The sequence below is a fragment of the Pan troglodytes genome, chromosome 2 (assembly GCF_028858775.2).
Source record: "Pan troglodytes isolate AG18354 chromosome 2, NHGRI_mPanTro3-v2.0_pri, whole genome shotgun sequence".
Lineage (NCBI taxonomy): Eukaryota > Metazoa > Chordata > Mammalia > Primates > Hominidae > Pan > Pan troglodytes.
In genome coordinates, this window is record NC_086015.1 from 124,725,541 (window position 1) to 124,740,777 (window position 15,237).

General features: G+C 36.9%; 1 protein-coding gene across 20 annotated transcripts in view; it reads right to left on the bottom strand.

Moving 5' to 3' along the window:
• POLQ (DNA polymerase theta) overlaps nucleotides 1-15,237 on the bottom strand; it is a 113,125-nt gene that overhangs the window by 5,479 nt on the left and 92,409 nt on the right. For all 20 annotated transcript variants that reach the window (XR_010155309.1, XR_010155306.1, XR_010155308.1 and 17 more), the window contains 2 exons: nucleotides 12,418-12,529; nucleotides 3,083-3,207 (listed from right to left, as the gene is read on the bottom strand). Coding sequence is in view for 13 of the 20 variants with exons in the window: in XM_001165150.7 (XP_001165150.3) it covers nucleotides 3,083-3,207; nucleotides 12,418-12,529 (237 nt within the window). In the remaining 7 variants the exon portion in view is untranslated. The remainder of the gene's footprint in view (nucleotides 1-3,082; nucleotides 3,208-12,417; nucleotides 12,530-15,237) is intronic.

Sequence of the window (15,237 nt, forward strand, 5' to 3'; positions counted from 1 at the left end):
AATTAATCATCTTGGAAGAGTAGAGAAGGGAGTCTGGGTTAATATCCAGGTGTAATCTATATATGAATATCATTCCCGGTGCCCCAAAATATCTAAGAAAATGAAAAAGGTCTACTCCAGGGAAGGGAGTCAATGTAACATGAGAGGTATTCTCTAGTCCTCTGTCATCTGAGCTATACCCAACTTCTAGTATATTAAATGCCTGTAATCTCAGCTACTCAGGAGGCTAAGGCAAGAGGATCAGTTAAGACCAGGAGTTTGAAACCAGCCTGGGCAACATAGTGAGACCCTGTCTTTAAGAAAAACAAAATAAAACAAAAACCTCTCTCCACACCTAAAATTACTAATGAGTGGGAGAAAAGGCCAGACACAATGTAGGAGAGAATATTTTCTACACATGTAACCAGTAACAGGTTCCTACAAATTGATAAGAAAAAATGCAGAAAACTCAACAGAAAAATTAAAAAGAAAACCAGAATAGGTATTTACCCATGAAAAAATAACTAAATGGCTAATACACATTTGTAAGGTTGCTCATTTGTAAGATTACCTCACTAGTAGCCAAGGAAACACAAATTAAAACTACAGGATACTACTTTATACCCACCAGAATAGCTAAAATTATATTAGCTTAATAGCAAGTGTCGACAAGAATGCAGAGCAGTGAGGACTCACATACTCTTCTGATGGGAGGACAAACTGCTATAATCTCCACAGAAAACAATTTGGCTTTATCTACTGAAGTTGAAAATATGCAGCAATCCCACCACTGTGTCTTTACCAAACATAAATGCATGTATATGTGCACCAAGAACCTTCTACAAGCATGTTCAAAAACATAATAGCTTAGCTTCAAACTGAAAACCCAAGTTCTCATCAAGAGAAAAATAGATAAATTATGGTATATTTATATAAGAGTATACAGCTATTCCTACAAGAAACAAGAATGACTTACCCATGTAATTTTGATAGAAGCTAGATACAAAATATACATATATGATGTATATGGAGCTCAAAAAAATGCAAAACAAAACTATAGTGTTAGAAGTTATAACAGTGGCTATTTCTGGGAAGGTGATGGGTGGTGATTAGGAGGATGCATGAGGGGCGCTTCTGGGGCACTGACAGTATTCTATTTCTTGCCCTGAATGGTAGTTACACAGGTGTAGCTCTGTGATAATTTAGTGAAATCTACATTCTTTATGTGTGAGAATGTATTTTTCAGTACAACAAAAGTTTGAACAAAAGCAAAAACCAAAACAAAAACCAAAAAACAACCTGGCTGTGTTTACTCTATTCCTAATTCAGAGGGCTGGAATATTTTTCCTCAGCAGCAACATAATGAATCAGAACTTTAACACTGAAGTATTTGGCATGAAAAAGTCTTATTACTCTCTTGCATCTTCAGGTACAATAATATTAATTTTCACAAACATATGATTCATTTATATTAATAACTACATATTCCATTTTTTATCATGTAAATGCCAGAAAACATAATCAATTCGTATTATTAGATCGAGTCCAAATTTCTCAGCCTGCCACTAAAAGCCTTCTGTCATTTAGAAGAAGCCTTTTAGTCTCCTAGGTTCTAGCTGGCTCCATCTATCCAGGAGAAAATTATATACCCCTATGTGACAACTCAAACTCTCCATTCCTACCAGTTTGGCTTCTAGCCAGTCCTCACTCAGTTATCCTTTTGTGATTGTCTTTTTCTCATTCCCAACAGCCTAAACTTTAGCCTTCAAGAATCTGTTTAAGTCTTTCCTTCTCCCTGAAACCTAAATAATTAAGTATATCAATGATGTTTTCATATATATTTTTTTGTTTGCATTATTTCTTCCAAGACTTAAAACTTAAGTTTCCTAGTCCATCAACTAAAGTTACTAGTTCACTTACAGATATGGTAGAAGCCTGATAAATATCTGATATTTGCATGTGGATATATGGGAGGCTAGAGAGTAAAGCAGTAACAAAAAGCCAACTATTCTTCCACAGTCCCTAAAAGCATTAATGCTCTGAAGGCTTTGAGCTCCAGACAGAAGTTTAGCGGGGTATTTTCATTACATACAATGTCTAATGAGCACTAAAATACAAAGTTATGGGTGAAGGGCAAAAAACATCTAGTTAAAATAGGAAGATATGAACTATACTCGAAGTTTAAATACTTAGGTACACAGAATACTTTCATGAATCCCAATGAATTCAAAAAGAGACTTAAACATAATTTGAGCAAATATCAATAAATCTTTTAAGTGCCATTAAAAATAGCCTTATTCACTATTTGGGATATCTTAATAATCTCTGATGAGATAGTGCCTTTTTTTTTTTTTTAATTAAACATAGGGTCTCATTCTGCCACCTAGGCTGGAATACAGTGGTTCAATCATGGCTCACTGCAGCCTCCAATTCCTGGGCTCAAGCAGTCCTCCCACCTCAGCCTCCCAAGTAGCTAAGACTACAGGCATTGCACTACCTCACTCAGCTAATTTATTTATTTTTATAGATATAGGTGATCTCACTATGTTGCCCAAGCTGGTCTCAAACTCCTGGGCGCAAGCAATCCTCCTGCCTCAGCCTTCCAAAGTGCTGGGACTACAGGCATGAGCCACTGTGCCTGGCCAGATAGTGCTTTTAAAATAAGCAAACAAGTAGAATGAACCAAAAATTAATCAAAATTTAGTGACTGGCTAATCTCTGAGGAATGTTAGCAATTTGGTATGATATGATAAATTAGTATATGGTATAGGAAACAAAGAATAATTAGCAAATGTAAAAATTAAGTTTATTTACAACTTATTACCTAAGCTAATAAATAATTGGTTTACTGCAACAGAACATGCTTAAAGTATTATTAAGTAAACACATGTTTACATTAATCCCCCAGACTCTGTTCAGCAAATACTGGCATGTGCCATCACTTCAGAAGTCCTTAATGAAACCAATGGTTGACCTTGTCTATACAGAAAATCCAATTAATATGCCAGTAATCCCTAAAACGGATATTTGTAGTATTTACTCTGCTGAAAAAGTACATGTCATTGAAATGTTAAGTTAAAATTCCTAAAAAATTTCAACATACGTGAGCTTTACGATAAGGGTTGTTGTCTTTGATTCCTGGCAAATATCTACGCCTTCCCAAAATGGTCTGAACAAATCCGTCTCTTTTACAATTCTTCACTGTCTCTGTCATGAATTGATTAATCCCTACAAAGAAAATACAGAAATAATTAATTAGAACCAAAGTCTATCCTTCACTTCATTCACTGGCTTAAATATGGCAAAATACACCAAAACCCCACGATGATTCTTAACATTAATATCATATCGTCAAATCAGGCATGCGAACTTTCATTCACTTTTTCTAGACTCAAAAAGTTAGAAATAAAAGAGACTTTAGAAATGAAATACTCTAACTCTTTGGTTTTTTTTGTTTTTGAGACAGGATCTCGCTCACTCTGTCACCCAGGTGGGAGTGCAGTGGTGCTATCATGGTTCACTGCAGCCTGGATCTCCCCAGGCTCAGGAGATCCTCCCACCTCAGCCTCCTGCCTAGGTGGGACTACAGGCACCGCGTCACGATGCCAGGATAATTTTTATATTTTTTGTAGAGATGAGGTTTCGTAATGTGGCCCAGGCTGGTCTCAAACATCTGAGCTCAAGCGATCTGCCCACCTCCGCCTCCCAAAGTGCTAGGATTACAGGTGTGAGCCACTACATGGCCTTTGTTTTTTGAGTAACAACAACAAAAACAAAACGTAAAACTAAAAATTCCAGAACGGGGCAGATATCTAGGTGTCTTTATTCCAGGATCTTAAGACTATTCCACATCACTTTTCACAAGTGTCTGTTGATTGTGTGAATCCCCTTTTACTCTTTCATCTTATCATTCCTAGGTTTAAAACATTTCAATAGCTCCTTGTTACCATCTACACTATGATCCAAAGTAGGACCTTGCTGAAATTAATGCATGAGTTACGATAAATATTTCACTAGGAATAAACATGACCCACTTCTTAAAATAAAAAAAAAAAAAAACTATGTGTAGTGTAGTATTCCAACGTATTTGTATTTCCTAGACCAACATTCATCCTTTGCAATCTGGGTCAGTCATTATGTCTTAAGCATCTCCAGGATGAATCCTTTGCTGTTGGTGATATGTAATCAATAGCATGGGAATTTCCAAAAGCCACTGGACTCTCATCTTTTTCTGTTTAAGAATTACTGTGATATTTTTGGGTAAAGAGGAAAGAAAAGAGTGAGATTTAAGAGGCTGCACTTCTACAAAATCTCTTACCAAACTCCTATAGGAGACCTCCAAATACTCAAATTGAAAGAGCTACTTTAAAAAAAAAATCAGTGCTGAGGTATAATTTACATGCAACAAAACACACTCGCTTTAAACAGCTTGAGGCATTTTAACAAATATACACACCCCTGCAGCTACTACTACAAGATACAAAACATGTTCATCTCCCTTTACAGTCAGGCCCCATGATCACCCTCAGACACTCACTCATCTGCTTTATGATACTCTTAAGTTTTTCATGTTCATGAATTCATACAAATTGAATGACACTGTATATGCTCATTTGTGTCTGCCTTCTTTTGCTAAGAAAAACATTTTTAAGAATCATCAATATTGTACTGAATATCAATATTTAATTACTATTCCTTGATCTATACTACTCTGTTGTGGAGGTATAACAAAATTTGTTTATACATTTTCCTGTTGATAGACATGTGGCCTGTTCTCAGAATCTGGCTGTTGTGAATAAAGCTGCTATAATATTCACATACGAGCCTTCCTTTGGACATGCTTTCATTTTTCTTGCACAAATACGATAGTAGAATTGCACGGTTATATAGTTAAATGGATGTTTAACTTTACACAAAAGAGCCATACGGTTCTCCAAAGTAGTTTTACCATTTTACAAATAAATGAACAACGTAAAAGACTGTGTTTTTAATATTGGCCATTCTAGTGTTTTTGTAATGGCATCTCTGTTTTTGGCATCTCAGTTTGCTTTTGCTTGATGACAAATAATGACAATGTTTAATATGGTCATTCATACCTTTGGTAAAGTGTCTCTTCAAATTTTCTGACTTTTAATTTATTGGATTGTCTAGCTTCTGAGCATTGAATGGTAAAAGTTCTTCATATATTCTGGATATACATCCTTTGTTCGATGGAAGTACTGCAAATATTTCTTCCCAGTTTGTACCTTGCTTTTACATTTTTCATAAATTTTTAATTTTTGTGGGTATATAGTAGGTGTACATATTTATGGGGTACATATGATACAGGCATGCAATGCATAATAATCACATGAGGGAAAATGGGGTACCCATCACCTCAAGCATTTATCATTTGTGTTGCAAACATTCCAATTATACTCTTTTAGTCATCTTTAAATGTACAATTAATTATTATTAACTATAGTCACCCTGTTGTGCTAGCAAATACTAGTTCTTAGTCATTCTAACTATTTCTTTGTACCTATTAACAATACCCCCTACCCCCAATACCCTTCCCAGCTTCTGGTAACCATTACTCTACTCTCTATCTCCACAAGTTCAATTGCTTTAATTTTTAGCTGAGTGACAAATAACTGAGAACATGTGAAGTTTGTCTTTCTGTGCCTGGCTTATTTCACTTAACATAATGACCTCCAGTTCCATCCATGTTGTTGCAAATGACAAGATCTCATTCTTTTCTATGGCTGGATAGTACTCCATTGTGTACCTGTACATTTTCTTTATCCATTCATCTGCTGATGGACACTGAGGATGCTTCCAAATCCTGGCTATTGTGAATAGTGCTGCAATAAACATGGGAGTGCATGCAGATATCTTTTCAGTACACAGATTTCCTTTCTTTTGGGTATGTACCTAGCAGTGTGATTGCTGGATCATATGATAGCTCTATTTTTAGTTTTTTGTTTTGTTTTGTTTTGTTTTGTTTTTGAGATGAAGTCTCACTCTGTTGCCCAGGCTGGAATGCAGTGGCGTGACCTCAGCTCATTGCAACCTCTGCCTCCCGGTTCAAGCAATTCTCCTGCCTTAGCCTCCCAAGTGGTTGGGATACAGGTGCCCACTACCATGCCCGGCTAATTTTTGTATATTTAGTAGAGATGGGGTTTCACCATATTGGCCAGGCTGGTCTCAAACTCCTGACCTTGTGATCCACCCGCCTCAGCCTCCCAGAGTGTTGGGATTACAGGCGTGAGCCACCATGCCCAGCCTATTTTTAGTTTTTTGAGAAACCTCCAAACTGTTCTCCACAGTAGTTGTACTAATTTACATTCCCACCAAAGGTGAATGATGGTTCCTTTTTCTCTACATCTTCGCCTGCATTTGTTATCACCTGTCTTTTGGATAAAAGCCATTTTAACTGGTGTGAGATGATATCACATTCTAGTTCTAATTTGTATTTCTCTGATGATCAATGATGTTGAGCATCTTTTCATAAACCTCTTTGCCATTTGTATGTCTTTATTTGAGAAATGTCTGTTCAGAGCTTTTGTCCATTTTAAAATCAGATTTTTTTTCTGCAGAGTTATTTGAGCTCCTCATATATTCTGCTTATTAATCTCTTGTCAAATGGGTATCTGCAAATATTTTCTCCCATTCTGTGGGCTGTCTCTTCACTTTGTTGGTTGTTTCCTTTGCTGTGCAGTTTTTTTAAAACCTGATATGATCTCATTTGTCTATTTTTGCTGTGGTTGCCTGCGCTTGTGAGTATTGCTTAAGAACTCTTTGCCCAGACTGATATACTGGAGAGTTTCCCCCATGTTTTCTTGTAGCAGTTGCACAATTTGAGGTCTTAAAGTTTTTAATCCATTTTGATTTCATTTTGTATATATAGAGAGATAGGGGTCCAGTTTCATTCTTCTGCATATTCAGTTGTCCCAACACCATTTATTGAAGAGACTGTCTTTTCCCCAATGTATGTTCTTGGTACCTTTATTGAAAATGAGTTCACTGTAGATGTGTGAGTTTCTTTCTGGGTTCTCTATTCTGTTCTACTGATCTTTGTGCCTGTTTTATACCAGTACCATGTCATTTTGGTTACTATATGTCTGTAGCATAATTCGAAGTCAGGTAATGTGATTTCTCCAGTTTTGTTCTTTTTGCACATGATAGCTTTGGCTATTCTAGGTCTTTTGTGGTTCCATGTAAATTGTAGTACTTTTTTTCTTTTTTTTCTATTTCTGTGAAGAGTAAAGAATGTCATTGGTATTTTGATAGGGAATGCATTAAATCTGTTGATTGACTTGGGGAGTATGAACATTTTAACAATGTTGATTCTTCCAATCTATGAACATGGAATATTTTTTCATATTTTTGTGTCCTCTTCAATTTCTAGTATCAGTGTTTTATAAGTTTTCCTTATATAGATCTTTCACTTCTTTGGCTAATTCCTAAGTGTTTAATTTTATTTGTAGCTATTATAAATGAGATTACTTTCTGGATTTCTTTTTCAGATTGTTTGCTCCTGGCATATAGAAATGCTACTGATGTTTGTATGTTGATCTTGTATCCTGCAACTATACTAAGGAATTTGTTTATCAGTTCTAATAGTTTTTTGATGGAGTCATTAGGTTTTTCCATATATAAGATCATATCTTCTACAAACAAGGAGAATTTGACCTCTTCCTTTCCAATGTGGATGTCCTTTATTTCTTTCTCTTATCTGATTGTTTGAGCTAGGACTTCCAGTACTATGTTGAATAACAGTGATGAAAGCAAAAGTGGGCATCCTTGTCGTGTTCCAGGTATTAGAAAAAAAGGCTTTCACTTTTTCCCCATTCAGTGTGACACTAGCTGTGGGTCTATCATACCCACAGCTTTTATTATGTAGAGGTATGTTTCTTGTAAACCCAGTTTTTTGAGGGTTTTCATGATGGAATGTTGAATTTTATCAAATGCCTTTTCAGCATCAATTGAAATGATATTGTTTTTATCCTTCATTCTGTTGATATGATGTATCACATTGATAGATTTGCATATGTTGAACCATCCTTGCATCCCAGGGACAAATCCCACTTGGTCATGATGAATGATCTTTCTAATATATTGTTGAATTCCATTTGCTACTATTTTGTTGAGGATGTTTGCATCAATTTTCATCAGAAATACTGGCCGGTAGGTAGGTTTTGTTTGTTTGTTTCGATATGTCTTTGTCTGGTTTTGGTATTAGGGTAATACTGGCCTCACAGAATGAGTCTGGAAGTGTTCTCTCCTCTTCTATTTTCCAGAACAGTTTCAGTAGGATTGGTATTAGTTATTTAAATTTTTGGTAGAATTCAGCAGGGAAGCCATTGAGTCCCAGGCTTTTCTTTGTGGAAGACTTTTTATTATGGCTTTGATCTCATTATTTGTTCTTAGACTGTTCAGGTTTTTTTGTTCTTAGACTGTTCAGGTTTTAGATTTCTTCATGGTTTAATCTTGGCAGGTTGTATGTGTCTAGAAATTTACCCATTTCTTCTAGATTTTCCAAATTACTGGCATATAGCTGCTCATAGTAGCCACTAATGATCCTTTGAATTTCTGAAGTATTCATTGTGCTGTCTCCTTTTTCATTTCTGATTTTATTTATTTGGATCTTCTCCTTTTTTCTTAGTCTGGCTAAAGGTATGTCAATTTTATCTTTTCAAAAAACCAACTTATTTTCAGGCCAGGTGCAGTGGCTCAAGCCTGTAATCCCAGCACTTTGGGAGGCCAAGATGGGCAGATCACTTGAGGCCAGGAGTTCATGACCAACCTGGCCAACATGGCAAAACTCTGTCTCTACTAAAAATACAAAAACTAGCCAGGCATGGTGGCACATACCTGTAATCCCAGCTACTTGGGAGGCTGAGACAGGAAAATTGCTTGAACCCAGGAGGCAGATGTTGCAGTGAGCCAAGATCATGCCACTGCCCACCAGCCTGGGTGACAGAGCAACACTCCATCTCAAAAAAAAAACAACCAATAACCAACTTTTTGTTTTGTTGTTCTTTTGTATTCTTTGTCTCAATTTCATTCTTTATTTCTGCTCTGATCTGTATTATTTCTTTTCCTCTACTAATTTTGGATTTGCCTTGCTCTTACTTTTCTAGTTTTTTAAGATGCATTGCAGGTTATTTGAAATTTTTCTTCTTCTTTTTTTTTTAATGTAGGCACTTATAGCTATAAACTTCCTTCTTAGCACTGCTTTTGCTGTATCCCATAGGTGTTGGTGTGTTGTATTTCCATTGTCATTTGTTTCAAGAAATTTTAAATTTTCTTTCTTAATTTTTAAATTGACTCACTGGTCACTCAAGAGCATATTGTTTAATTTCCATGTTTGTATACTTTCCAAAATTCCTTGTTAGTGATTTCTAGTTTTATTCCATTATGGTCAGAGTAGATACTTGATATTAACTTTCTGAATATTTTAAAACTTGTTTTGTTATCTAACATATAGTCTATCCTAGAGAATAATCCATGTGCTGAGGAGAAGAATGTGTATTGTGTGGCCATTAAATGAAATGTTCTGTAAATATCTATTAGGTCCATTTGGTCTATAGTGCAGATTTAGCATAATTTCTTTGTTGATTTTCTGTCTGGAATATCTGTCTGCTGCTCAAAGAGGGGTGTTGAAATCTCCAGTTATTATTATTGCGATCTCTCTCTCTCTCTCTTTAGGTCTAATGATATTTGCTTTATATGTCCAGGTGCTCCAATACTGGGTGCATATTACAATTCTTATATTCTCTTGCTTAATTGACTCAAAAGGAGTATTATATAATGTAAAAGACATTATATAATGACCTTGTCTCTTTTCATAGTTTTTGTCTTGAAATCTATTTTGTCTGATAAATAGTATAGCTACTCTTGATCTTTTTTGGTTTCCATTGGCATGGAATCTCTTTTCCATCCCTTTATTTTCAGTCTATATCTTTAGAGGTGAAATGTGTTTCCTGTAGGCAACAGATCATTGGGTCTTGTTTTTCTTTTTTTAAAAAATCTATCCAGCCACTCTATGTCTTTTTATTGGAAAGTTTAGTCCATTTACATGCAATGTTATTATTGACAGCTAAGGACAACATCATTTTGTTGTTTACTGGTTGTTCCATGTTTTTTTTTTTTCTCTTTCTTTCCTTCATTCCTGTCTTCCTTTTAACAAAGGTGATTTTTTCTGGTGGTATGATTTAATTTCTTGCTTTTTAGTTTTTGTGTATCTGTTGTATATTTTTTTATTTGAGGTTACCATGAGACTTGCAAATAATGTCTTATAACCCTTTTTTTTTTTTTTTTTTTTTTTGAGAAAGAGTCTCGCCCTGTCTCCCAGGCTGGAGTGCAATGGCACAGTCTTGGCTCACTGCAACCTCCGCCTCCTGGGTTCAAGCGATTCTTTCACCTCAGCCTCCCACGTAGCTAGGATTACAGTCACCTATCATCATGCCCGGCTAATTTTTGTATTTTTTTGTAGAGATGGGGTTTCACCATGTTGGTCTTGAACTCCTGACCTCAGGTGATCTGCCTGTCTCTGCCTCCCAAATTGCTGGGATTACAGGTGTGACCCACCGCGCCTGGCCCACTTTTTAACTTTTTTGTTGTTTATATTTATATCGTATTGTACTGCCAGTGTCTTGAAAGGCTGTTACAGTTATTTTTGATTAATATTTTTGTCTTTCTATTTAAGATAATAGTTTATATATCACAATTACAACGTTATAATAGTCTGTGTCTCTCTGCGTACTTAATATTACCAGTGAGTTCTGTACCTTTAGATTATTTGTTATTGCTCATTAACATCCTTTTCTTTCTAATTGTAGAACTCTTTTTGGCATTTCTTGTAGGACAACTCTGGGGTTGATGAAATCCCTCAGCTTTCATTTGTCTGAGAAAGTCTTTATTTCTCCTTCATGTTTGAAGGATATTAGTATTTTTGCCAGATATATTATTCCAGGGTAAAAGCTGTTTTTCCTTCGACACTTCATTCCACTAAAAAGTCTGCTGCCAGACATATTGAAGCTCCATTGTATATTATTTGATTATTTTCTCTTGCTGTTTTTAGGATCCTTTCTTTATCCTTGACCTTTGGGAGTTTGATTGTTACATGTCTTAAGGCAGTCTTCTTTGGGTTAAATCTGTTCTATAACTTTCTTTTACTTGAATATTTATATCTTTCCCTAGGTTTGGAAAGTTCTTTATTATCCCTTTGAATACACTGTCTACTCCTATCTCCTTCTCTACTCCTCTTTAAGGCCAATAACTCTTAGAAGATTTGCCCTTTTGAAGCTATTTTCTGATGTTGCAGGTGTGCTTCATCCTTTTTAATACTTTTTTATCTCCTCTGTGAATTTCCAAATAGCCTGTCTTCAAACTCAGTAATTCTTCTGCTTGAATAATTCTGCTATATTAAGAGACTCTGATACTCTTCAGTATATCAATTGCATTTTCCTACTTCAGAATTTCTGCTTGATTCTTTACATTTTTTATTTTATTTTATTTTTTGGGATGGAGTTTCATTCTTGACCCCCAGGCTGGAGTGCAATGGCGTGATCTCGGCTCACTGCACCTCCGCCTCCCAGGTTCAAGTGATTCTCCTGCCTCAGCTTCCGAGTAGCTGGGACTTGCAGGTGCATGCCACCACGCCCAGGTAATTTTTGTATTTTTAGTAGAGATGGGGTTTCACCATGTTGGCCAGGATGGTCTCGATCTCTTGACCTCGTGATCTGTCCACCTCAGCCTCCCAAAGTGCTGGGATTACAGACGTGAGCCACCATGCCTAGTATTGTATTGCTTGCTTCAGTACCAATACAAGGGGGATAAGGGATAAGGGACAGGGTTGATTTAAAAAGAGCATAAAAGAACTTTTTGGGATGATAGAGTAATGGTTCTATATCTTGGTTGTGGTGTAAATTTTATGACCATATGCATTTGTCAAAATTCACAGAAATATATACCTTTTTCAGGGTGAATCTAATTATTATACATAAATTATACCACAACAAACAGGCAAAAAAGATCATTTAAGACAATACTCAAACTGCTCTATAACAGCAATTGTTCTCAGAATTCCTCGTATATTTAATTAGCAATTATCAGAGTTCCTAGTATATATACTCAATAGTTTACTGTTTCAAACTACAGCTATCTAAACCAAAGCACAAGTCAACTCCTGATTTTATGGGTTGTTCACAGTGACACAGTAGATTCACATCAACTACATTTTACTATTCTGTTCCTACTTTAATGAAAAATATGAAATAAGATTATTACATCTTAGTAAGTGATTATAAGGTTAATATTATTTACCCTTAACAATGCCTGATGAAAACTTCTGACTAATTGATATTTCAAAAGAAAATTCCATTACACAAATTTTTAAAAATATAATATGGTAAGATGGTTGAAAAGAATACTATCTAGAAGATAAATTACCTGTATATCTGGATTTGAAGGAATCAATATAGCATGCAGCATCATTTTCTTTAATGCCCATCTGCTCTCCCAAAGATTTAGCTCCCATTCCATAAATGATCCCATAGCAAATCTGAAAGGGAGTCATCCAACAAATAAAGGTTATAAGTACATAAAATGCAAATAAAAGGGTTCATTAGGATGCGAATTTCGGCAAACTTTTTATTTCACAGTGAGTGAAACAATGATTAGATTGCTTTTGGTGGGTTAGATCCACAGAGACTGATATCCAGCAAACATCTTTTCTGCCTTTCAGCATTACTTTTTGAGAGAGAGACAGAAGGGCAGGAGGGAGTATGAATGAATAGGTATGTGTGATCTAAGGAAAAATTTATTTTTGACTATTTGTCCTTTATCCAGCAGTCTTTATAGCAACTTTTTACTCCTCACAGAACTTCATTAACTTCCACTTCAAGTGCCTAGGAGTCAGGGAAGAGAAGCATTACAAACATCCCTCTTCTTGTCCTTGAAAAAGACTTGAAGTGTAGAAACAGTAGGCTTTGTGACTTTATGACGAAGACTTAACTGGAAAAAAAAATCCTCCTCACCTCATAGCCACCTAAATTGCCACAACTGCAGAATTTAATTCACTTAAATACAAACAAAAACTCCTAAGAAAATTTTGGGAGTAGTGAAGGGAAATGATCTAAATAGGCAATTAAAGAAAGTCTGGTTTAATCATAAGGACGGCCGGGGTTCAAAGCCTAGATCTATCATTCACAAAATGTATCATCTTGCACAAGTCACTTAACCAATTTGTATCTTAATTTCTTCATCTACAAAATGAAGACAGTAATATCTGCATCATGGGATTGTTAGGTTTAAATGAGTTATTACTTATAACTGTTTAGGAAACTGACATAAAGCAAGCTCTGTATAAATATCATTAAATAAAATCTAAAAAGATAACTTGCATGATTATCAGAATTCCAAAGAAACTTTCAACATGATAAGCTAACTAAAGTCTACCCCCACCCCCAAGTTTTCTATTTTATTTTTTCGCTTTTTTATTATTTATTTTTTTTATTACACTTTAAGTTCTAGGGTATATGTGCACAATGTGCAGGTTTGTTACATATGTATACATGTGCCATGTTGGTGTGCTGCACTCATTAACTTGTCATTTATATTAGGTGTATCTCCTAATGCTATCCCTCCCCCCTCCCCCAACCCCACAACGGGCCCCAGTGTGTGATGTTCCCTGTCCTGTGTCCAAGTGTTCTCATTATTCTTTTCTTTAATAGTGCTGAATATTGGCCCCAACTTTTTTCTGGCTTGTAGGCTTTCTGCAGAGAGAACTGGTGTTAGTCTGATGGGCTTCCCTTTGTGGGTAACCCGACCTTTCTCTCTGGCTGCCCTTAACATTTTTTCCTTCATTTCAACTTTGGTGAATCTGACAATTATGTGTCTTGGAGTTGCTCTTCTCGAGGAGTATCTTTGTGGTGTTCTCTGGATTTCCTGAATTTGAATGTTGGCCTGCCTTGCTAGACTGGGGAAGTTCTCCTGGATAATATCCTGTAGAGTGTTTTCCAACTTGGTTCCATTCTCCCGGTCACTTTCAGGTACACCAATCAGGTGTAGATTTGGTCTTTTCACATAGTCCCGTATTTCTCGGAGGCTTTGTTCGTTTCTTTTTATTCTTTTTCTCTAAACTTCTCTTCTTGCTTCATTTCATTTATTTGATCATCAATCACTGATACCCTTTCTTCCAGTTGATCGAATTGGCTACTGAAGCTTGTGCATTTGTCACGTAGTTCTTTTGCCACGGTTTTCAGCTCCATCAGGTCATTTAAGGACTTCTCTACACTGGTTATTCTAGTTAGCCATTCGTCTAATCTTTTTTCAAGGTTTTTAGCTTCTTTGCAATGGGTCCAAACTTCCTCCTTTAGCTCGGAGAAGTTTGATTGTCTGAGGCCGCCTTCTCTCAACTTGTCAAAGTTATTCTCCGTCCAGCTTTGTTCCATTGCTGGCGAGGAGCTGAGTTCCTTTGGAGTGGGAGAGGCACTCTGATTTTTAGATTTTTCAGCTTTTCTGCTCTGTTTTTTCCCCATCTTTGTGGTTTTATCTACCTTTGGTCTTTGATGATGGTGATGTACAGATAGGTTTTTGGTGTGGATGTCCTTTCTGTTTGTTAGTTTTCCTTCTAACAGTCAGGACCCTCAGGTGCAGGTCTGTTGGAGTTTGCTGGAGGTCCGCTCCAGACTCTGTTTGCCTCGGTATGAGCAGCGGAGGCTGCAGAACAGTGAATATTGCTGACCAGCAAATGTTGCTGCCTGATCGCTCCTCTGGAAGCTTTGTCTCAGAGGGGTAACTGGCCGTGTGAGGTGTCAGCCTGCTCCTACTGGGGGGTGCCTCCTAGTTAGGCTACTCGGGGGTCAGGGACCCACTTGAGGGGGCAATCTGTCCGTTCTCAGATCTCAAACTCTGTGCGGGGAGAACCACTACTCTCTTCAAAGCTGTCCGATGGGACATTTAAGTCTGCAGAGGTTTCTGCTGCCTTTTGTTTGGCTATGCCCTGCCCCCAGAGGTGGAGTCTACAGAGGCAGGCAGGTGTCCTTGAGCTGTGGTGGGCTCCACCCAGTTCGAGCTTCCTGGCCTCTTTGTTTACCTACTCAAGCCTCAGCACTGGCGGGCGCCCCTCCCCCAGCCTCGCTGCTTCCTTGCAGTTCGATCTCAGACTGCTGTGCTAGCAATGAGCGAGGCTCCATGGACATGGTACCCTCCGAGCCATGCACAGGATATAATCTCTTGATGTGCCCTTTGCTAAGACCCTTGGAAAAG